General features: G+C 42.9%; 1 protein-coding gene across 6 annotated transcripts in view; it reads left to right on the forward strand.

Annotated features, from left to right (window-relative positions):
* The window catches only part of Cul1 (cullin 1), a 77,674-nt gene that overhangs the window by 49,019 nt on the left and 5,681 nt on the right, over positions 1–22,974 (forward strand). For all 6 annotated transcript variants that reach the window (XM_069996973.1, XM_069996970.1, XM_069996968.1 and 3 more), the window contains 9 exons: positions 4,768–4,930; positions 6,851–6,981; positions 12,814–12,921; positions 13,001–13,107; positions 16,879–16,927; positions 17,241–17,372; positions 18,306–18,423; positions 19,744–19,820; positions 20,224–20,355. In XM_069996973.1, the coding sequence (XP_069853074.1) occupies positions 4,768–4,930; positions 6,851–6,981; positions 12,814–12,921; positions 13,001–13,107; positions 16,879–16,927; positions 17,241–17,372; positions 18,306–18,423; positions 19,744–19,820; positions 20,224–20,355 (1,017 nt within the window). The remainder of the gene's footprint in view (positions 1–4,767; positions 4,931–6,850; positions 6,982–12,813; positions 12,922–13,000; positions 13,108–16,878; positions 16,928–17,240; positions 17,373–18,305; positions 18,424–19,743; positions 19,821–20,223; positions 20,356–22,974) is intronic.

Here is a 22,974-nt window from a genome sequence, read left to right on the forward strand (position 1 = left end):
ATTTTGAAGTGTCTCTTCTGGAATGTGGATCTATGCGTAATGGATGTCAGTCTTCCATGTCAGTGAGAAACAGGATTTGTAATAAGGGACAGGTCCTTTTGCAACAGAAGGACCTAAATGTTGATTTGGGAGAGAATAAGATCCAAGATAGAGCCATGTGTCATACATTCCTTTTGTACTAGGTGATGCTCCCATGAAGTTCTAGAAGGATTATTCTTTATTCTCTTTCCCAAAAGTTGTGTTCTGGATATAGGCTCTGGGGAATGACCAGATCAGAAATCAATACACTTACCTTTCCACAGAGCCAGGTAGTAAATACATTAAGCTTTGCAAGCTGTCTTTGCTTTCTGCTACAACTAATTCCACTCTGCCATGAGATAAAAGTTAATTTTCAAAATAAAAATTACAAAAATAGGCAGCAGAATTTGACATACAGGCTTATAGTTTGCTGACCCCTGACCTAGAAGTACTAGATATCCAGGTAATCTGACTCGTGCTAAGTCTGATATCTGCTTTTCCTTTCTTTCCTACTCCTTTGTAGATCTAGTGAATGAACTGCAGAGATAGAAAGTAAAAGCACCCGATCTGTTCCTGTTGCATAAAATCTACCCAGTTTGTGATTTGGGAGACAGTGTTTGTAAGTAGGGCTTCCAAGTTTAAAGTGAAAGTCCTCTACAAAGTTTGGTATCTCAAAATCTAACAAATGGAACTATGCTTAGACTAGTAATAGTTCTTTGTGTATATTTTGGGTTGATTTTGTATGCTGACTGAAACCTAAGAAGTTCATTCAGAGTTTCAGACAACTGCCCAACAAATGGACTTTTGAAACATGATCTGTTTAGAATCGTAGCACCTCTTGTGGCAATGTAGTTTTCATAAGCAGGTTTCTTGTTGAATTCTGCCATCCGTGGTGATTCTTTTAAACCATAGGTTTTTAAAGTGGAACTTCTGTCAGGCTCACACCTCTCGTGAAGACCTGCCTGTCTGTAGACTTCTTCTTCTGTTGTGCCTTCACTCTCTTATCCAGCTATAGAAGGGGTAGCACACTGCTGTAAGGAACGCAGCTTGTTAGACAAAGCAGTGTGATTACTCCTGAAGCAGGGCAGGCAGATAGGGAACAGCAATGTCCAGTGGCCTGGATATTTTCCATCCAGTGTTGAGTCCTGTTCCTAAGGAATGCTTTGTGCATTTAGTTCCCATCAAATACTGTTTTTGGTTTTGTTTTTTCTTTTTGCTAGTCCTGGTGCTTGAACTCGGGGCCTGGGCACTGTTCCTGAGTTTGTTTTGCTCAAGGCTAATACTCTACCACTTGAAACAGAGCATGACTTTTGGCTTTTTCTGTTTATATGGTACTGAGAAATCAAACCCAGGGCTTCATGTATGCTAGGCAAGCACTCTACCACTGAGCCACATTCATAGCCCCAAATACATTTCTTGTTAGAAGAGTTTTAGGTTTGTCCCATATCTACTTACTAGTTCACACCAAACCTGACTTCCAACCGTAACACAGAGAAGCTACAAGCATGAAACCAGAATTTAACCACAGAAACTTCTCATACATTTTAGTCTTGCATCTCAAGCTAGATTGTGAGCCATCATTTACTATTTTCCTCAGTTTTCTCACCTGTAAAGGGTAAATAATACAGGATAATAATGACAACTAAATGAACTGTAATTTTAAATTAAGTAGCATGAGATGTAAAGGTGTGTGTGTATGTGTATGTGCATCTGTGTATGAAGATGTCCTAGCATAAGTGCACAACAAAAACAAACCTAATGAGAGGGCTTGGTCTTAGACATTCCCTCCTCACGTTCTGTGGTGCCAATAGCAGTTTGGGTTGATAGTCACACTCCCAAGAATTTCTATTCACTTTGCTGTTGCTAGAAATATTTTAGTGCAAGCATGAATCTTTGACCCATCTTTGTGAGGATGGATTTGATGACTGAACACTGCAAGTCATGTTAGTATTATTTTTTTTTGGGGGGGGGGTCGGTCATGGGGCCTGAACTCTGGGCCTGGGCACTGTCCCTCAGCTCTTCAGCTCAAGGCTAGTGCTCTACCACTTGAGCCACAGTGCCACTTCTGGCTTTTTTCTTTTTGCTTATGTGGTGCTAAGGAATTGAACCCAGGGCCTCAGGCATGCAAGGCAAGTGCTCTACCACTGAGCCACCTTCCCAGCCCCCATGTTAGTATTATTAAAATATACTGCTTCATGTGATTGAGACTAATTTGAGCTCTAAAAACCATGGCTGTCCTTTCAAAAACCTAATGAAACACTCAGGACTTTGGTTTCTTTACCAATCAATATATGAAATAAGCTATGTTGGAGGCCCTTCTGGCCACAGTGGGTCCCTAATCATGTAGGTACCTGCTTCTCTTCCCCTGCAATAAAGATCTGGAGAAAGCAACTACTTTTTCTAGCTAAAAAGGAAGAAAGACAGTATACTCAGAATGAATCATCAGTAACACCAACATGCTAATCTTTCCTCTTGGGAAGGGGTAAAAGTTTGTTTTGCTGCTCAGAGTGATACTTTTCCAAGAAACATGTGTAACATGAAGCAGAGAAAGTAATGCTATTTGGTTTGCATGTTCTCCTCAGCCTTCTGAGGTATCAGGTTTATTGAAACACAGAAATGCAGCAGCAGACATCAACATAGCACTTCTGGGTTCATGTGCACGAGGATTCTTGGAAGAGAAACAAAATTACACATTAATTATAGATGTTCTGAAAAAATATGGACGATATAAACATGGAAGGCATGGGGCACTGTTAGTGGTTATAGGTGTGAAGCCGCTTGGAATGAGGCTACAGATTTTTTTGTAACCTTTTTCATTAATGATTTGTTAACATATATGTAAGTATTTTAATCTAGTGGATAGTGATATTTCACTTCCCAAATACATTGTAACTTATTTTAGAACAAAAATTTTGCCAGCTATGGGGCTTGAACTTAGGGCCTGAGCTCTGTCCCTGAGCCTCTCTGTGCTCAAGGCTAACGCTCTACCACTTGAGCCACAGCACCACTCCTGGCTTTTTCTGTTTACATGGTACAGAGGAATTGAACCCAGGACTTCGTGCATGCTAGGCAAGCACTCTACCACAAGGCCACATTCCCAGCCTATTTTAGAACATTTTATTGGTTTTGTTTTGTTTTCAGCACTGGGGTTTGAACTTGCTCTTGTAGGACCTTGCTCTTGCCAGGCAGACACTCTACCTCTTGGGTCATGCCCCCAACCCAGCACATTTTAATTTTGTAAATTAATTAAATTAATTTTACTGGAAATTGAACAAAAGTCAAGTTTTTATTATATATTTGTAAATTATTCCCTTCTCAATTTTTTCATTTGGATAAATGTATATTGACTTGCTAGAGACTATTGTATGTTAAGGGTACTGGGCTTTTTTGTTTGTTTGTTTTTTGGGGGGGTCCGGTCGTGGGGCCTGAACTCTGGGCCTGGGTGCTGTCCCTCAGCTCTTCAGCTCAAGGCTAGCGCTCTACCACTTGAGCCACAGCGCCACTTCTGGCTTTTTTCTTTTTGCTTATACAGTGCTGAGGAATCGATCCCAGGGCCTCAGGCATGCAAGGCAAGCACTCTACCCCTGAGCCACCTTCCCAGCCCAGGTACTGGGCTTTTGATATATACTGTAGATATTGTCAAATTTATTTCTCTTGGTTAGGCCTTTCGATAGAGTGTATAATTAGACAGTAGCCTCTCTGTATGGTGCAGCAACTGACTATGCAAAGCTGCCTAATTAGTTGCTCGTGTTTTCTTGGCTGTTGAATTTTGCAGATATGTCTTAAGATTATACCAAATCTGAAAATCATTTGGAGAGTATTAGAGGGGTTTTTTTGTTTTGTTTTGTTTTTTTGCCAGTCCTGGGCTTGAACTCTAGGTCTGGGCGCTGTCCCTCAGCTCTTCAGCTCAAGGCAAGCACCCTACCACTTGAGCCACAGCGCCACTTTTGGCTTTTTCTGCTTATGTGGTGCTGAGGAATCGAACCCAGGGCCTCATGCATGCAAGGCAAGCACTCTGTCACTAAGCCACCTTCCCAGCCCCGGGTATTAGAGTTTTTACAATTCAAAATGTAATTTTTTTTGTCTATATTTTGTCTGGATAATTTGAGTTTATTAGGAAATTTCTGTCTTGCTTTGGTGATTTGGTGATTCCTAAGTAACTCTTCACACCAAACATGTTTATTTTTGTGATGGATTCTAATATATATTGACACTCATTTTGCTGCTGTATTAAATTGCCTATTTTTCTGTCTTCCATGGAGGGAAACAAGAAGTTGAGATATGTAAATAACCCAGTAGATTTGAGATATGTACATATTCAGTGATTGGTAATAGTTTTGTTGTTGTTTAATTTTTAGAGTCTTAATACTAAGGGCTCTTTCCTAGGATTATGCTGATGTGATCCTTGACTTGAGGCCTATTTCAGTCAGATGTAGAACTTTGTAACATGTAGAAGAGAATTTATAGGTTTCTCAGAGGGTCAGGAGGTGGCATGTTGTCCTCTGAGGATGAAATATCACTTAAGGAAAAAATTAATGTTGAAGATGTTTGAACTGGTTACGATAGCATTTTAAGGAAGAATTGAAGCATACACATTACAGAGAAAAAATGGAATATATCAGTGGCTATTTAAATATGGTTAGCATTTACCTAAAATCAGAAAGCCTGTTGCCCTTTTTTTCCTGAATCATATTGTATTGGAGCAGATTTGTGAACTGAATTTGCTATTATTCACATAATTTTCTGCAGGCAGAGGCTCGTCTGCTTGAGGAACAGCGAAGAGTACAGGTTTATCTTCATGAGAGCACACAGGATGAACTAGCAAGGAAATGTGAACAGGTCCTCATCGAAAAACACTTGGAGATTTTCCACACAGAGTTCCAGAATTTGCTGGATGCTGACAAGAATGAAGGTAAGCTACTAAGACTCCTCATAAGTGTTCTCTATAATCTGAAGTGTGGGAATCATTGAAATTCTTTTCTCTGAGTTAGCATCTCCAGTGTTAGCATTTTTTGTAAAAATACCTTGTATGGGCCTTGTTACAGAATTATTTCAGGTTTCTGGGCAGTGGGTTTTTTTGTTTTGGTTTCGTTTGTTTGTTTTTTGTAAGTAGTGGGGCTTTTTGTCAGCTGTGTGGCTTGAACTCAGGGCCTGGGTGCTGTCCCTGAGCTCAAGGCTAGCACTCTACCATTTGGAGCCACAGCTCCACTTCCAGTTTTTTCAGGTGTTAATTGGAGATGAGTCTCACAGACTTTCCTGCTTGGCCTGGCTTCAAACTGTGATCATTAGATCTCAGCCTCCCGAGTAGCTAGGATTACAGGCATGAGCCACTAGTGCTCCCAGGGGGAGTGTTTCATGAACAAGTGGAGGACAAACATCTCTCTGATTTAATTTGGATTATAATTTGTCCCATACACGTTAATGTTAAATGGTTTTACCTGTAATGTTTCTGAGTTCCTCCTTTGAAAGCTCTCCGAGATATAAGAACACACTTCTGTTTTACAGCCTAAAGAACCTCAGTGAAAGCTGTTGATCAATAGAGGAAAGGGCAGGGAAAGAAACAAGCTCTATGGAGCATGACTGTCTGGAGGGTATTGGGGCTAACAAGGAGGTTGATTACAATCAGGGTACATTGTCTGCATCTATGAAGATAGAACAAAGAAACCTGTTGAATGATTGAGGAAGGAAGATGAGAAAGGGAAAGATATAGAGGGGTTGAGATGGATTGAAATACATTGCAAACATATGGGAATGTATAACTAATATAAGCTAGTGATAACATGAGCTGTTTTATATTTCCTCTAATTGCTTTCCCTTAATCCTTAGGAACTAAACTCATTGATGTTTGGATTTGTGGTCTTTTATGTTGGACCCTTGTAAGTTAAACGAACAAAGAATAAAGAATTGGAGGGCCCATTTGTTCCACATTTGGAATAGTTGAAAAAACTGAGTACATTTTCCTTAAGTGTATTTATACTTCAATGTAAATGTTTGAATGCTTATTCATCAAATGTAAACAACAACTCAATCTTGAGGATTTTAAAAAGGATTAAATGTAGTTTCTAATTATGAAAAATCTTGTTCTCCTGGTACCAGTGAATTATAACCTAGAATCCTAGCTACTCAGGAGGCTGAGGTCTGAAAATAGTTGTTTGGAGCCAGCCCAGGCAGACAAATTTCAAAGAATCTTATCTCCATTTAACCAGCAAGGAGTGGAGATGTGGCTCAAGTGATAGAGCTCTAGCAATAATTTAAAAAAAAAAAATGAGAGAATGTGAGGCCCTGAGTTCAAGCCCTAGTACTGACCCCAAAAAAACCCCTCGAAAAACATTTTTCTAAGCCAGGCATTGCTGGCTCACACCTAGAATCCTAGCTATTCAGGAGGCTGAGATCTAAGGATTGTGGTTCAAAGCCAGATTTGAGGACTGTAGTTAAAAGGCAGGAAAATCGATGAGACTCTTACCTCCAATTAAGCATCTGAAGTGGGGCTATGTCTCAAAGGGATAGACCACTACCCTTGAGCAAAAGAGCTCAGGGACAGAGCCCAAGCCCTGAGTTTAAGTATTATGACAGACCAAAAATAAAACCTTTTTTCTATTCCTATGCTAGTAGATGCACATAATAAAGGGGGGAAATCAATGTCTATAATAGCGTAATTTCTATTACTTTTAGAAAAGTATAATCATGTATAAAATATTGTGTATACTTTTGATTAGTAAGAGCTAATAACATTCAGCTTATTTCACATGATCTCATCCCAGTATAAATATATAATTAGCAGAACAGGTATATACAGTTGGTTTCCGTGCATAAAGGTGACCATCTCTTTCAGATTTGGGCCGTATGTATAATCTTGTATCTAGAATCCAGGATGGCCTAGGAGAATTGAAAAAACTGCTGGAAACACACATTCATAATCAGGGTCTTGCAGCAATTGAGAAGTGTGGCGAAGCTGCATTAAATGTAAGTAATCCTTGATTGAATAACAAATTAACTTTTCATGTACAGCAGCAGCTATGTGTTGTGCTTCTCCACATGAAAATCCAAGCAATCAAGATGTTGCTAAGGAAGTGGCACTGTGGCTCAGAGTGGTAGAACACTAGCTTTGAGCGAAAAAACTCAGGGACAGTGCATAGGACCTGAGTTCAGTTCAAGCCCCACAACCAACAACAAAGATATTGCTAAAATTCCCATAGGAAATCTATTTTGGGGTTTTGAAGTAGCAAGTTCACAAACATTTTTTTGTTTAGCAAATATCTCTATAAATCATTCTCTGGCATCTTTTGGGCATTGGGGATGTCAATTTACTCTTCCCATTTATCTCTTTTCCCTATTGCCTATTGCTTCCATAGAAAGCTGTTGGGCCCATGGCTCACACCTGTAATTCTAACTACTCAGGAGGTCGAGATCTGAAGATCATGGTTTGAAGCCAGCTTGAGAAGGAAAGTCCATGAGACTTTTATCTCCATTTAACTACACAAAAAGTCAGAAGTGGTGCTGTGTCTCAAGTGGTAAAGTGCTAGCCTTGAGCAAAAGAAGCTCAGGGACAGCACCCAGGCCCTGTGTTCAAGCCCCAGGACTAGCACCAAAAACAAAGAAAGAAAAAAATCCTAGGAATGTATGTTCGGCCACTAGTACTTGTAGTGGCTTAAGTTGTGCCTCTCAGTAACTTTGATCTGAGTAGTAAGTCAAACCATATGGTTTGCCTCATGAATATTAAATAAAACAGCAGCAAAAAGTTGTTTGAATTAAAATCACAATTATTATATAAAAGTTTTGATGAGATTTGATTACTGTGAGAACGTGGTTTTTAAACTTTGGAAACCTTTGCCCAGTTGAATTGGGTCATAGCATAAGAGAATTGGTTCTGATGAGTATATTTTATACCAAGAAAGCACTCTGTTATAATTGAACGTTTAAGGGCAAAAGAGTTTCTTCATGTTAGTCCTGTCTCCTTGCTTTGTACTATTCTGCTGTATGTTAATACCCAGAGTGTTCTTAAATAAGAGACCCAAGTAAGGTTCGTTATCTGGTCATTCTGTGATTCTGTTTATCTAGAATAATTTAGTTTGAAAACCAGTTGTACTGCTAATTGATGCCTGACCTAGATTAAAGTTATTGCAGGTTTTATGATGTGATTCAAGCAGATTTGTAGTGGTTAGATACTTTCCTTAAGGCTTTTTCAAATAGTTAGAACCATTAAGAAGGAAAGGTTGAGGGGAGAGTTTCCCGTGGTGCCTCACTCCCAGCACCTGATGAAAGCTGGCATTGCCCTGCAGTGCAGGAAGAAGAACCCTGCACTCAGTGCTGTTTTTGGATGTGTAACACCCTGCCAGACACAAGCCAGCCCTCTGGGAATACCAGGGTTACCTCCATCAGCCTCCCTGGGTACATAACATGGAGGTGGTTGGTGTGGGCCTGTCATACATACCTGCAAGAGCCCAGAGTGTTTGAAGAACCCTGTCCAGCCTCACCTTGGGGTGGAACACTCATGCCCCACTGCTGTGCTGCAGAACAAATGGGATATGAGATGCTTGATGTGTGTATGTATTTACCAACACACACACATATAGAGATTCAAATAGAAGATTCAAAACTGGTTTAGAGCAGAGCAAAGGTAGCATAATTTTTTTATAGGAAAATTTACCCAATGCTTGACTTAGATTGGAAAGAGAAAGGGGTAGCAAACTGAGTTAGCATGTTTTACGTTATGAGACATTCTGCCTTTTTGGTAAATCAAAAACCTGTGTGTGCTTGCTTTAACAAGCCAAAGGAAAATTATGTTTGTTGCTGGCAGTATAGTAAGCATTTATAGAAATATAACCTGTATAAATGCATCCGAAGAGACTGGGCCCCACATACTTGGAGAGCACTTTGAAAGCAAGGACCATACCTTCCCATGATCATTTTTAAAAAATGCAGAATGCCATGGGTATCTGGCCCTGTAATAATTGGTTTTTACCCTTTTTTATCTCCCGAAACAATTAGCTATTTGATGATGCTGTTGATGTTACAACTTAAACCCCACAAATGTTTCAGATGAAATCCCAAGAAATATTTTCATTTCTCAGTAAACTAATAGCAATCCTTTTGGGTTTTTTGTTGTTGTTTTTGGAGGAGGGTTGTTTTGTTTTGAGGGGAAGGCTCAGTCCTGGGCATTGAACTCATGATGCTTATTAGACAAGTGCTCTACTCCTTACACTATACCTCTTCCCTTTTTGCTTGTTACTTTTCTTTTTTTCTTTCTTTCTTTTTTCTTTTATTTTTTGGTAGTACCAGAGCTTGCGCTTAGTTGGCTGGAACTGTACACCTTGAGCCATACCTTTACCCTGCTTTCTTCTGGGTTTTATGTGTATGTTTTAGGTTTGGTTTTTTTCTTTGTTTGTTTGTTTTTTTTTTTTGTCGGTCGTGGGGCTTGAACTCTGGGCCTGGGCGTTGTCCCTCAGCTCTTCAGCTCAAGGCGAGCGCTCTACCACTTGAGCTACAGCGCCACTTCCGGTTTTCTGGTGGTTTATTGGAGATAGGAGTCTCACGGTCTTTCTTGCCCGGGCTGGCTTTGAACCGCGATCCTCAGATCTCAGCCTCCTGAGTAGCTAGGATTACAGGCGTGAGCCACCAGCGCCCGGCTGTTTGTTTTTTGAAGATAGCATCTTCCAGATTTTTCTGCCCAGGTTGGCCTCAGAGCAAGATCCTCTAGATCTTAACCTCTCAAGTAGCTAGTATTACAAGCATGAGCCATCAGCACCCAGCTTTAGTTTGTTTTTTAGATAGGGTTTTCTGTTTGTACCTAGACCAGCTTTGGACCACAATCCTACCTTCCCCCACCCACTACCACTGTGTATATAGGATTATAGACCTGTAAAACCACACATAGCCTTTGGGGGAGGGGGGGGGGCAGGGGTTGAACTCAGGCAGGGCCTGGGCTCTGACCCTGAGCTCTTTTGCTCAAGGTTAGCACTCTGCCACTTTGAACCACAGCTCCACTTCCAGTTTTGAGTGATTATTTGGTGCTAAAAGCCTCATGGGGACTTTTCTGACCAGACTGGCTTCAAACCACAATCCTCAGATCTCAGCCCCCTGAATAGTTAGGTTTACAGTATGAGCCCACTGGCACCCAGCCCCACATAGCCTTTTTTGTATGTGTGTGCCAGTCCTGGGGCTTGAACTCAGGGTCTAGGTTCTGTCACTGAGCTTTTTTGCTAGTGTTTTACCACTTGAGCTACACCTCCACTTGTAGGGGTTTTTTTAGTGATCATCTAGAGATAAGAGCCTCACAGATGTTCCTCCCGGGCTGGCCTTAAACCACGATTCTCAGGCCTCAGCTTCCCGTGTCGCTAGGATAAAAGGTGGCTTCATCTGGCCTTTTTTGAGCTAGAGCCATGCTACCTTTTTTCCCAGGCTTGCCTCAAACCACCGTCCTCTCTGCATCTCCTGAGTAGCTGGGATTACAGGCATGCGCCACAGTCTTGAAGTTAAGACTATAAAATTCTTAACATTTCACAATATATTCATCATCATAATACTCCTTACATTTATTTATTGTTTTTTACTTACAGAAAACCTTGATTGTTTTAGTGATAGGGTTGTAATCTTACTACTCATTAATTATAAACAAGCAAAATGTTACCAAAAAATGCAGAATAATTGGAATTTAGGGGGTTCTGGTTTCTCATTCCTAATGCTGCATATAACTATATCAAGTATTCTACACCGTGCATAGTGGGGTATACCTCAGCACAGAGGCTGAGGCAGGAGGATCATATATTTGAGGCCATCCTGGGTTGCACAATGAGTTTCTATTTCAAAAGCAAAACATCAGTGGAACGTTTCAGTTCCATGCACCTGCAGCCTTTGGCTTGTGATGGGAGAATCAGACGCCTCTGGCCTTCCTCCTGTTCACTGTCAGTTGGGCATCAGGACTGCCCCGGCCTGGGGGTGGGCTCAGCTTGTGCTGCGTGTCCTGCTGGGGCACCAGACCCTTTTCCAAGTGGTAGAGAGCTCGTCAGATGTAGGCGCCCCTGCCTGGGTCCTTGTCTGGCTCTGCAACCTCTTACCCATGACAAGAGGCTTAACCTGTGCCTTGGTTTCTTCATCTATAAAATGGGGATAGACGCAGTGCTTGCGTCATACTGCCTGTGGTGGTCCTACCATCCCTGAGCTTTGTCTCCTTTGCCCCACACCAGTACCAGCCTACCTGGCACTGCATCATCTCCCACAGTGCCAATCCTTTTTTTTTTCTTTTTGGTCCGGTCGTGGGGCCTGAACTCTGGGCCTGGGCGCTGTCCCTCAGCTCTTCAGCTCAAGGCTAGCGCTCTACCACTTGAGCCACAGCGCCACTTTTGGCTTTTTTCTTATGTGGTGCTGAGGAATCGAACCCAGGGCCTCAGGCATGCAAGGCAAGCGCTCTACCACTGAGCCACCTTCCCAGCCCCTACAGTGCCAATCCTTACATTCCATTTCCAATTGTCATTTTGTCTGGAAGCTCCCTGTGGCCCAGGTAGGCCAAGTTCCAGTGCTTGTCCAGCTCTCTCCCATTGTGAATGCATGCACTCAGACCTCCCTGTCCCATTCAGACCTACTGACTTCCAGATTGTCAGTCTCACTGTCCAGAACGAAGTCCAACATTTGAATTTTTTAAAATGTTTATTGTTATTATGAAGGTGATGTACAGAGGGTTACAGTTAAATAAGTCACATAAAGAGTACATTTCTTTTTGAACAGTGTCACCCCTTCCCATTCTCTCTCCCAGTTTTTCCCTCCCATTCCCACCCATAAATTGTATAGTTAATTTTCAACGTAGCATCCAATGAGTACCATTGCTGCATATGTTACCCTTTGTTTCTCCAATCCTGTGCTCCCCTTACACTCCCAAAGACATTAACAGACAAAACAAAAATAGCAAAAAAGAAAAAAAATCTCTTGTTCAGCACTTGAATTTTTTAACAACAAAAGAACTGGTTAGCAAAGCTGTCACTTAACATTTTTAATTTGCATGATCCTTTTGAGTTTTTGCTGTTTTAATTTAGGCTTGAAATCAGTTTTTATTTATTTATTTATTTATTTATTTATTTATTTATGGTTGGTTGGTTGGTTGGTTGGTTGGTTGGTTGGTTGGTTGGTTGGTTGGTTGGTTGGTTGTGGGGCTTAAACTCTGGGCCTGGGCGCTGTCCCTCAGTTTTTCAGCTCAAGGCTAGTGCTCTACCACTTGAGCCACAGTGCCACTTCCAGTTTTCTGGTGGTTTATTGGAGATAAGAGTCTCACAGGGCTGGGAAGATGGCTCAGTGGTAGAGCACTTGCCTTGCATGCATGAGGCCCTGGGTTCAATTCCTCAGCACCACATAAACAAAAAGAAAAAAACCGGAAATGGCGCTGTGGCTCAAGTGGTAGAGCGCTAGCCTTGAGCTGAAGAGCTGAGGGATAGTGCCCAGACCCAGAGTTCAGGCCCCACGACCAGACCCCCCAAAAAAAAATTAAAAAAAAAAGAGTCTCACAGACTTTGCTACCCAGGCTGGCTTTGAACTTCGATCCTCAGATCTCAGCCTCTTGAGTAGCTAGGATTACTGGTGTGAGCCACCAGCACCCAGCTCAGTATTTACTTTTGAGCCTGAGAATGTTTTATATTATTTTATAAATATTGATGTCCTATGTTTCAGTGGTAGAACCAAAAGCATTTCTGACTATATTCACTAATTTCTTTGAAGATATATCTAATCCCTTAACAATTATAGAATTTGTGAGAGACATTAATGTACACAATTTAGTTCCCAACTTTAGTTTCTGTTTTTTCCACTAAGGACCCTAAAATGTATGTACAGACTGTGCTGGATGTTCATAAAAAATACAACGCCCTGGTGATGTCGGCATTTAACAATGATGCTGGCTTTGTGGCTGCACTTGATAAGGTAGGCATGTTGCAGTTATAACTTCCTCCGGTGTGTGTGGATGGGACATTGTTCTCTAACTGTCCTTTATATGACACAGGCTTGTGGTCGCTTCATAAACAACAATGCGGTTACCAAAATGGCGCAGTCATCCAGTAAATCCCCAGAGTTGCTGGCTCGATACTGTGACTCCTTGTTAAAGAAAAGGTATCAAATGTTTTTTTGTTTTATTCTTAATATACCTATCAAATCTCAGCTTTTATATAAGGAACTAATGTTTATATTATGCTTTACCTCCATCAAATTGTAATTTTTGTATCTTCTGAGAAAATAAAATTAATAAGACACATTTCCAGTTGGAAATCTACATCAGCTTCCACTGGCTATTTGTAAAAAACAAGACTCAGGCATAGTAGTTCTTCCCTGTAATCCTAGCTGCTTAGAAGGTAGAGATCAGGAGGATCATAGTTTGAGGCCAGCGAGGCAAAAAAGTTCATAAGACCCCTTCAACAGTGAAAGCTGGAGGGGGTGGTACGTGCCTGACCAGTGAGCTACCTGAGTAGCATAAATAGGACCACAGTCCAAGCCTCCTGGCTAAACTGGAGACCATATTCATAAAACATCTAAAGCAGAAAGCACTGGGATATAGCCTGGGCCATGGTAGAATCCATGTCTGGAAAGCATGAGGACCTGACTTCAAAGAGCTAGCACTCTCTTCCGTCTTCTCTACCCCCCAAAGAAGACTTTCTGTGTACTGCAGAACTTCTTTACCCTACCAATTTTTATTTGATGAGTTTGTTGTGTTACTGTTTGATATTCTTCATTTTGTAAATTACTTCTCAACTGAATACTTTGCTGCTCTCCCTGGGGTATTCAGAGCTGGCTCTTCTCTGTGTCGCCAGCCTCTGGGGAGGTGGGTCCTGCTCCCTTGCTCGTCTTCCTGTCCACAGCTTCCTCCAGGCTCCAGGCTGGTTCGCCGTCAGCCCCATCCGCAAGCTGAAGACTTCAGCTTTCTGTCACCCTAGTTTCCTGTACCTCAAAATTGTACTGTTTCTAATACAGTGTCCATAAGTTGTACTTTAAACAGCTCTTTGAGGTGAATGTGACTTCAGAACAAAAAAGATTGAGAAAGAGACCACAGACAACTTTCACTTAAGAAGAGAACTGCAGAAGTCTTAAACTAACACTAGCAAAACAAGTTCACCAGTGAGCGCAAGAAAACTTCTTGAAATATAGCAGGTATAGCTTTCTAGGAATAGCTCAGCTAGCATGCACAATGTAATTGCTGTGGTAATTAAGAACTACATGAAAAGCTTGGTAGATAATGGGAAACTTTTGATAAAGGTCAGTAGCTGTCTTTGGCTTAAAATTATTTTTTATTTCTTTTTAGCCTGTACACAGTGCAGATGCATTTTATTTTGTGTATGTGGTACCAAGGAATTGAACCCAGAGCTTCATGCATGCCAGGCAAGCACTCTACCACTAAGCCACATCCTCAGCCCCCAAATCTATTTTTTAATAGTTTTTTTTTTTTTCCTTGTCGGTCATGGGGCTTGAACTCAGAGCCCGAGCTCTTTTGCTCAAGGCTAGCTCTCTGCCACTTGAAGCCACTTCCGGTTTTCTTGTGGTTAATTGGAGATAGGAGTCTCACAGAAGCCAGGCGCTGGTGGCTCATACCTGTAATCCTAGCTACTCAGGAAGCTGAGATCTGAGGACCATGGTTCAAAGCCAGCCTGGGCAGGAAAGTCCGTGAGACTCATATGCAATAAACCATTCAGAAAACCAGAAGTGGCACTGTGGCTTAAGTGGCAGAGAGCTAGCCTTGAGCTGAAGAGCTCAGAGACAGCGCCTAGGCCCAGAGTTCAAGTCCCACGACCAACAAAAACAAACTTTCCTGCCTGGGCTGGCTTTGAACCTTGACCCCAGATCTCAGACTTCAGATAGGATTTATAGGAGTGAGCCATCAGTTCCCAGCTTAGAGCCATCTCTTAACTTTGCTAGAAAGCCATTTCCAAAGCCCAGCGAGAACTTGAATAGTTGATTATTTTCTGTTTATTGTCATACTGGTCTTTTGTAATATTTAACAGTTCTTATCAGATGCACTAATATATTCTAAGAATGAAACTGAAATGTCTTTTGTGACTTGATGTCACTTTTTCTGGCTATTGTAATATAATTCAGTAATTTAAATACTGAGGTTGTCTATGAGGACTTCAGTTGATTTAACAATACTTTTTACCCATTACCTTTTCATAGATGGTCCTAATCAAGTCTGACGTATCAGCTAAGGCTGCTGAGAGAGAGGCTTCCCAAATATTCTTTGGCAGGCATATGTTGGTAAATAGAGTCAGTGAGCACTGAGAGAGCTGCTGCTAGCCTGCTAGTAAACAACAGAAATGGATTCTCTGAGCTGTTCTCAAGTTTGAAATGCCTCTTCAGACCTTGTTTAGTAGCTCATTCATTTGATATAAATTAAGGGGTTTTGTTTATAAAAGACTCTTCTAGCCACATCCTTACAAAATTGATTTACCCTTAATTCACCTTAGATTACTATTTGTCCATAGACTGAATAAATGAGTTGTTAAAGGACAATCATCCGAGCTGGGCGCTGGTGGCCTATGATCCTAGCTATTCAAGAGTCTAAGATCTGAGGATTGTGGTTCAAAAAGCCAGCCCAGCCAGAAAAATCCATGGAATTCTTATCTCTTTAACCACAAAAAAGCTGGAAGTGGAGCTGTGGCTCAAAGTGGTAGAGTGCTAGTCTTGAGCAAAGAGCTCAAGAACAGCTTCCAAGCCCGAATTCCAGCCCCCAGGACCAATGCATATACAAGCACACACACACACAGAACAAACAGAAGGTGGCACTTCAGTCATGGCTTAAATCTTTTCATTATTAGGCCATTAAAAGGAAACTATTGCCAGGAGCAGTAGCTAGTCAGGAGGTTAAGGCCTGGAGGATCATGGATTGAAGCCAACCTGGACAGAAAAGTGCATCGGACTCCATCTCCAGTTAACTAGCAAAATATCAGACTAGAGAGGTGGCTCAAGTGGTAGCACACGCCATGAGCAAGAAAGCCACGCAAAAGCATGAGGTCTTGAGTTCAAGCCCTGGCACCATGATAAACACACATAAAATGAAACTATGCGTCTGCTTATTTTTTCTTCCTTGTAAAACAGCAGGTATTTTTTTTATTATTATTAGAGCACATTTCCACTTTAATACCACCACCCAGTTTGGGATCACTGTGTGCAGTAGGTAGAATAGTGTGGCCCTCTTCTCAGAAGGAGTTAAGACAGGAACTTTTACACACTGTTTACAGAAAACCCAACCTTGCTTCCTCCCAGCTCCCCGTGCTTTCCACTCTTTTGTCGGTCCTGTGATGAGGCTTTGTCCAGTCATCATACTGTCTGTGGCTCAGAAAGAACACACTTCAATCGTCAGACTAGAGTATATCTGCTACCCAAAGTTGATTATAATGAGCTCTACAAAGGAGTTGGGAAATTAAGATTATTTGCTAATGTTTAAATGGGTTATCTTAAAGGAAAATGTCATCCATAATTCATGAAGATTTTAAAATATCTTCATTGGTTTTCACCTTGGATCTCTCTCCCTCTCCCCTCTTCCCTCCTCTTTCCCTCCTTCTCTCTCACTCCCCCTATCGCCCCCTCCCTTCCCTCCAGCTGGGGAGAGTTTGGACTTAGGACCTGGTGTTTTCCAGGCAGGCCCTCTGCTGTTGGAGTCGAACCCTAGTCATCACCTTGGACATGTTCATGAGTGTCTCATAGTGTATTCTTTCATGACAGTGTAAGATTGCTAAACTGCCATGGTAAGGAGTCACCCTCCCTTCCCCATGGCCTGATCCAAGGAGAACTGATCATTTGAACGCTTGGAACCACACTCCAGTGTGGCATTTTGACCATGTGGTGCTTGTATAACAATCTACTTATTTGTTTTAAAATAGTATCTTTAAATTTCAGTTCCAAGAACCCAGAAGAGGCAGAATTAGAAGACACGCTCAATCAAGTGGTAAGGTGCCCCCCAACTGTGCACGTGTTCCATAGCTGCTCGTGCCACACACGCTTATGAGGCTGCTTAGCCAGGGCGTCTGAAGTGGGAAGTAGTCTCAATGTTGAATCTGTCATTTATTCCCTAAATTGCATTAGTACTACTCTCATTAATCCAGCTTACTGTGGCTTGAGGGATGGATAGACATGTGTACTATAAATCCTTTGGGGCAGGATTTGTGCCATCATATGCAATGGCACACAGACCCCGCCCGAACTAGGCATACCTTGGCGCCAGGTGTGTGCTTCACTCCTGTGTTTTCTTGACTTTCCAGATGGTCGTGTTCAAGTACATAGAGGACAAGGATGTGTTCCAGAAGTTCTATGCAAAGATGCTGGCCAAGAGACTTGTGCACCAGAACAGTGCGAGTGACGATGCTGAGGCGAGCATGATCTCCAAGCTGAAGGTGAGCTTCTGCTTCTGCCCGCAGGCCTTGTGAATGTGGTTGTTGGTTTCCCTGGGTTGTCCGTGGCAGAGGAGTTGTACAGCAGGTGTTCTGCTGCCCCTGTGCTGGAAACCCGCCACGCTGAGCAGGTCTCCTGTGGGGCCGCCAGTGCCTTCTACCTTGGCCAAGCCCTCTTTGGGTCGTTCTGTTGTGCCCAGTCCTGCTGTGGACATACCTGGGACATAGCTCTAGTCCCTGTGAGTGGACTAGCAGTTGCTTTGCTCTGGGTTTGTTTCCCGTGGGTGGAGCAGAGGTCCTGGTGTTCCTTTGCTGCTCTCCTTTGTTCTGCCTCCTTTGTCCGTCCGTGTGTTTTGGTGTTGTCATATATGCCTCAGAGCATATTCCACTTTGACCTAGACTCGGTGCGTATCGTAGTCAGCTCACACTGCCAAACCAAAATACCATGGGCTGGGTGGCTCAGACAACAGACTGAGTCTCCCAGAAGGCCAAAATCAGTGTGGCTCCTGGGGTTGCTGGTGAGCTTTGTCGCTGGCACAGAGTGCTGGCTGGTAGAGCTCTCTTCTGTCTCCTCTAAAGCCCATTCAGTCTGTGCCCCACCCTCCTGACCTCTCCAGGACCCACCTGGACAGGCTGAGGAGTTCAGTCTATAGTCTTAGGATAAGAGGCAAATTACTTGTTAGTATTCTACCACAGTGATAGAATGCCTTGCTCCTGAGGTGCTTGAATCGTGATTATTGTGTTAGGAGAGTTAGCTGTTCAGATGTTAATTATTTTCATTAATGTTGATTTTAATCAGTACATGTGTATAGCATAAAAGTAACTTTATTTAATACCACACAATTAAGCATATGTGCTATAACGTGACTTCTTTAAGATTCCTTGTAAACATGAATATGCTGTAAAATTAGTAAGTGTTCTCTGGATTTATTTCAGCAAGCTTGTGGTTTTGAGTATACCTCCAAACTTCAACGAATGTTTCAAGACATTGGTGTAAGCAAAGATTTGAATGAACAGTTCAAAAAGCACCTAACAAATTCTGAACCACTCGACTGTGAGTATCGAGGGTCTGTGGCTACTTCCGCAGGGTTTCCTCGCAGCAGATGAGAGAAACGATAGAACATGAAGTGTGGAAGGTCAATGGTCTGTCAAGCAGCAGGAAGTGCCTCCCCAGTGCCCCGCCCCTCCTGACTTCCAAGGGGTGTGTTGGATGATAGCCTTGCCAGAATGAGGGTTCGTGTGGTTGGGAGCTGGAGGCCAGGAGGTCACTTGCATCTGGGTCCCAAGTTCAGACTTCTCATGATCATCCCACATGTGGACAGCACATGCGCGGCTTATTTTGCCTTACCTTCTTTTGATCCTTAGTTTGGGTCCATTCTGGATTTTGGTCCTTTTTGTGTTTGTGCTGGTGCCAGGGCTTGAAATCAGGGCCTGGGCGCTGTCACTGAGCTTTCTTTGCTGAAGACTAGTGCTCTACCACTTGAGCTACAGCTTTTTGGTGGTTAATTGCAGTAATAGTCTCACAAATTTCCCTGCCTGGGCTGGCTTCCAACCACAATCCATAGATCTCAGCCTCTTGAGTAGCTAGGATTATAGGCATAAGCTACTGTCACAGGCTTTTTATTTTTATTTTTATTATTATTAATTAGAAACTCTTTGGGCTGTGTAGACACAAACCAAAAACTGAATGTGGCCTGAGTGATGCTCTTTGCAGAGAGGTGACAGGACTGGTATTTTAAGATTGGCTGCAGTCGTGGGGTGGCGGGTTTATGCCAGCATCATCATGTGATGAAATTTTGTCTTTTATATGAAAAACAAAGTTTTCCTCTCCTGAATCCAAAGTGCTATCTCCTTGTTTAGCTTCACTGCTTTGCCACTGGACTTTCCAGCCATCTGCTAAGATGAATGGATGGTTTAATTCCTAGGTTATGAATGTCTATGTCGGGGTGTGCTTTTTTTGTGGGGAGGGTGCTGGGGTTTAGTGCAGGCGTTCTCGAGCCGTGCTCTGGCCCTGTGTATCTCTCATAGTAGTAGAGTCCACACGCTGCACTTGTGAGCTTTGCGGGTCCTTGTGTTAGGAACCATTGTGCTATGCCTCGGTTTGACCCAGGAGCTCTCCCTGTGGCTCCGGCCATCCTCAGACTCCGCGTGACGGGCAATGCCCTCCACATACACGGCTTCCCCTTTAACTGAAGGAGTTAAAACTGTGCTCAATTTTTCCTTTTCTATTCAAGCAGGATTTTTAATTTCATGTATTTTCCTTTAATAAAGAACACTTCTCTGCATGTCACTGGAATGACAGAATTTTTCAGTTTCTAAGACTAATTAAATATGTTCTGGAATTTTCTCCCAACACCTTCCGCCGACCTCCCAGTGGATTTCAGTATTCAAGTTCTGAGTTCCGGGTCATGGCCCTTTCAACAATCTTGCACATTCGCCTTGCCATCCGAGGTAAGGCTGGGAAGGAACGGGCAGCCTGTCCATTCGTGGTCACAGCCGTGGCTTCTGCAGAAGCCTTCCTGCAGGGCGCTGGCCTCTATGCTGAGCAGACAGGGCAGCATTTAGCCCTGGAGGGTGATGGCGGAGCAGACTGGTTAGACAGCTGAAGGTGGTCATTTCTGTCCCAGTCAGCAGAGCATGTCCGTTTACTCTTTAAAAAGAACCTAATTTGTTCTCTATTGAGCGCTTAATGGCCTCTGCTGGGCCCGGAGTAGAGCCCTGTCTCCGTTCACCCCATTGCTCAGGAAGGACACTCACTTTGTACTGTAAACCTAGGGCAAGGCGCTTTATTAGCACGGCTGGGCATGGAACGTGAGGGCTGATGGAGTCCACATAACCCTGTCCTTCTGTGCAGTTGGAGCGCAGTTACCAGCGGTTCACAGCTTTCTATGCCAGCCGGCACAGTGGCAGAAAATTGACATGGTTGTATCAGTTATCTAAAGGAGAATTGGTAACAAACTGCTTCAAAAACAGATACACTTTGCAGGTAAGATAACCTTTTCTTTTTGAAAAGAAAAAAGTAATTCTAAATGAACATAAGACAAATTATAGAAATAATCAAGTTACTCGTGTACCAGAATGTAGAGTTCAAGCTTTTGGTGCAATACAGTCAGACTGTGCCAGTGGCTCCCCCTGTTACCCTAGCTACTCAGTAAGCTGAGCTCTGAGGTTCATAGTTTGAAGCCAGCCCAAGCTAGAAAGTCTGTGAGACTCTTGTCTCCAATGAATTCCCAAAAAGCTGTAAGTGGTGCTATAGCTCAAGTGGTAGAGCACTAGTCTTCAGCAAAAAAGCTCAGTAACAGTTCCCAGGCCTGATTTCAAGCCGCAGGACCAGCACCAAAAAAAAGCTTTTTTTAATGAAGTCAGATGAGCTGAGTCTAATCCTACTGGCTGAGGGGATGAGGTAGTTACTTGATAACTCTGAGCCTCAGTCCTCTCTATCCAATGGGCATATTAAAGCTCCGTGGTGAGGTGAGAATTAGCAGAATAATGTTCTTAGTAAGTGTTCCCATGGCTCTTGCCAGGAGGGAGGGAGGCTTAAAAGGCTGGCACTGCATCTACTCAGCTCTACCATCCTTTTTTTCTTTGACAGCATTTTCACATTAATAAGAACTCCTTCTTCTTACAGTTCTAAGTACTAGATGATAATTGTGGCAGTACTCATGGTGTTTTCAGTTTGTGGATGAGAAAAATGAGTTCTGTTTAATCCACGTGACCGCGTCTCAGTTCATGTGTGGTAAAGCCAAAGTTTCAACTGAGCTCTTTTGTCTTTAACCAGCCCAGCTTCGCCAGGTGTCGGCGGCTCACACCTGTGATGCAGTCCTAGCTACTAGTGGCTGAGACCTGGAAGAGCTCAGATACAACCCAGGCAGAAAAGTCCTGAGGCTCCAGGTTCAATTAACCAGCAAAATACTGGGCTGGAGGTGTGGCTTAAATGATAGAGTACCAACTGTGAGCAAAGAAAGCCGAGAGAGAGCTTGAGATCCTGAGGTCAAGCCCTAGTAGGCACCAAAAAAAAAAAAAAATCCAGATTCTTTCCACCTCAAGTTTGTACTTGGCGGACTTGACAAATAACCATGTAATGTATTCAGTGTTTGCAAGGGCTCATGGGTGAACTTGTAGTCTATTGTAACTCTTTGGGTGTTAAGAGACTTCAGGCTGGGTTCAGCACGCTCAGAATGCCCATTCATTGAGACTTTGAGTCATTAAAGCAGTTAAGGTACAGGAACGGGGTCCAGAGATCTTTTTCAACAAGAATGTCTCATGATTAGACAACTGGAGTTTGTTTTACAAATTCACATAGAAGAATCCTTGTGTGTAGTCTGTCATACCCAATGCATCTGTTCCTTTTTCTGCTCAAGGAAGAGCTTAACACAGGGACTGTCCGCTGCCCGCCGTGCCAGCCCCTCCTGGCACTGTGTGAAATGCCGGAAGTGGGGGCGTGTTCCCGCTGGTGGGATTAAGACAAGAGCAAGGAAGGCACTTTGCACCAAGTTGTTTTAGATTCGATTCTTCAAAAATTTTGACAGCAGGCCAGGCACCAGTGGCTCACTACCTGTAATCCTAACTACTCAGGAGGCTGAGATCTGAGGATTGAGGTTCAAAGCCAGCCTGGGCAGCAGAGTTCATGAGACTCTTAAATTAACTACCAGAAAACCAGAAATGGCACTGTGGCTCAAGTGGTAGAGCTCTATTCTTGAACTAAAGAGCCCAGACCCAGAGTTCAAGTCTCATGACACACACACAAAATGACAGCAGAGGGGTTTTTTTTGCTTTGTTTTCTTTGTGTATGTGTGTGTGTCTGTACCAGTCAGTCCTGGGATTTGAACTCAGGTCCTAGGTACTGTGTCGGAGGATTTTTGGTTGTTGTTGTTGTTGTTGTTGTTGTTGTTGTTTTTCCGGTCGGTCATGGGACTTGAACTCTGGGCCTGGGCGCTGTTCCTTAGCTCTCCAGCTCAAGGTGAGTACGCTACCACTTGAGCCACAGCGCCACTTCTGGTCTTCAGGTGGTTTATTGGAGATAAGAGTCTCACAGACTTTCCTGCCCCAGCTGGCTTTAACCACCATCCTCAGATCTCAGCCTCCTGAGTAGCTAGGATTACAGACATGAGCCACATCTCCACTTTCACCTTTTCTGTGGTTAATTGGAGATAAGTATCTCACAGACTTTCCTCCCCTGGCTGGCTTTAAACTGTGATCCTCAGATCTCAGCCTTTGGAGTAGCTAGGCTGACAGGTATGAGCCATGGACACCTGGCTGTCATTGATTTTATTTTCATACTGTAAAAGGCATGTATTTTAAGCACTACAGTTTGCACTGTGGCAGATATACAGAGTTTGTTTTGATTTTGGTCACTGCTGTTGGGAAGATAGATCATAGTTTCCTTTCTTCACGGGCACCCTATTCGCCATCTTGGGAATAGACTTCAAAAGCCTTTTTACTTCAGTCTGCCGTGTGATATACTCTAAAACAGGCATCCTGGGTGACTATATCTTCACTGTTTCTTCACAGTCTTGCCTAGGCAAGTGCTGGCTCATTACTTGTGGTAGTGGGTCTTTAAGAGAAGAAAGTAGGGAAGCCCAGTGAGCAAACCAAGTGACGGAGC

The sequence above is a fragment of the Dipodomys merriami genome, unplaced genomic scaffold (assembly GCF_024711535.1).
Source record: "Dipodomys merriami isolate MVZ:Mamm:240054 unplaced genomic scaffold, mDipMer1.0.p SCAF_5, whole genome shotgun sequence".
Lineage (NCBI taxonomy): Eukaryota > Metazoa > Chordata > Mammalia > Rodentia > Heteromyidae > Dipodomys > Dipodomys merriami.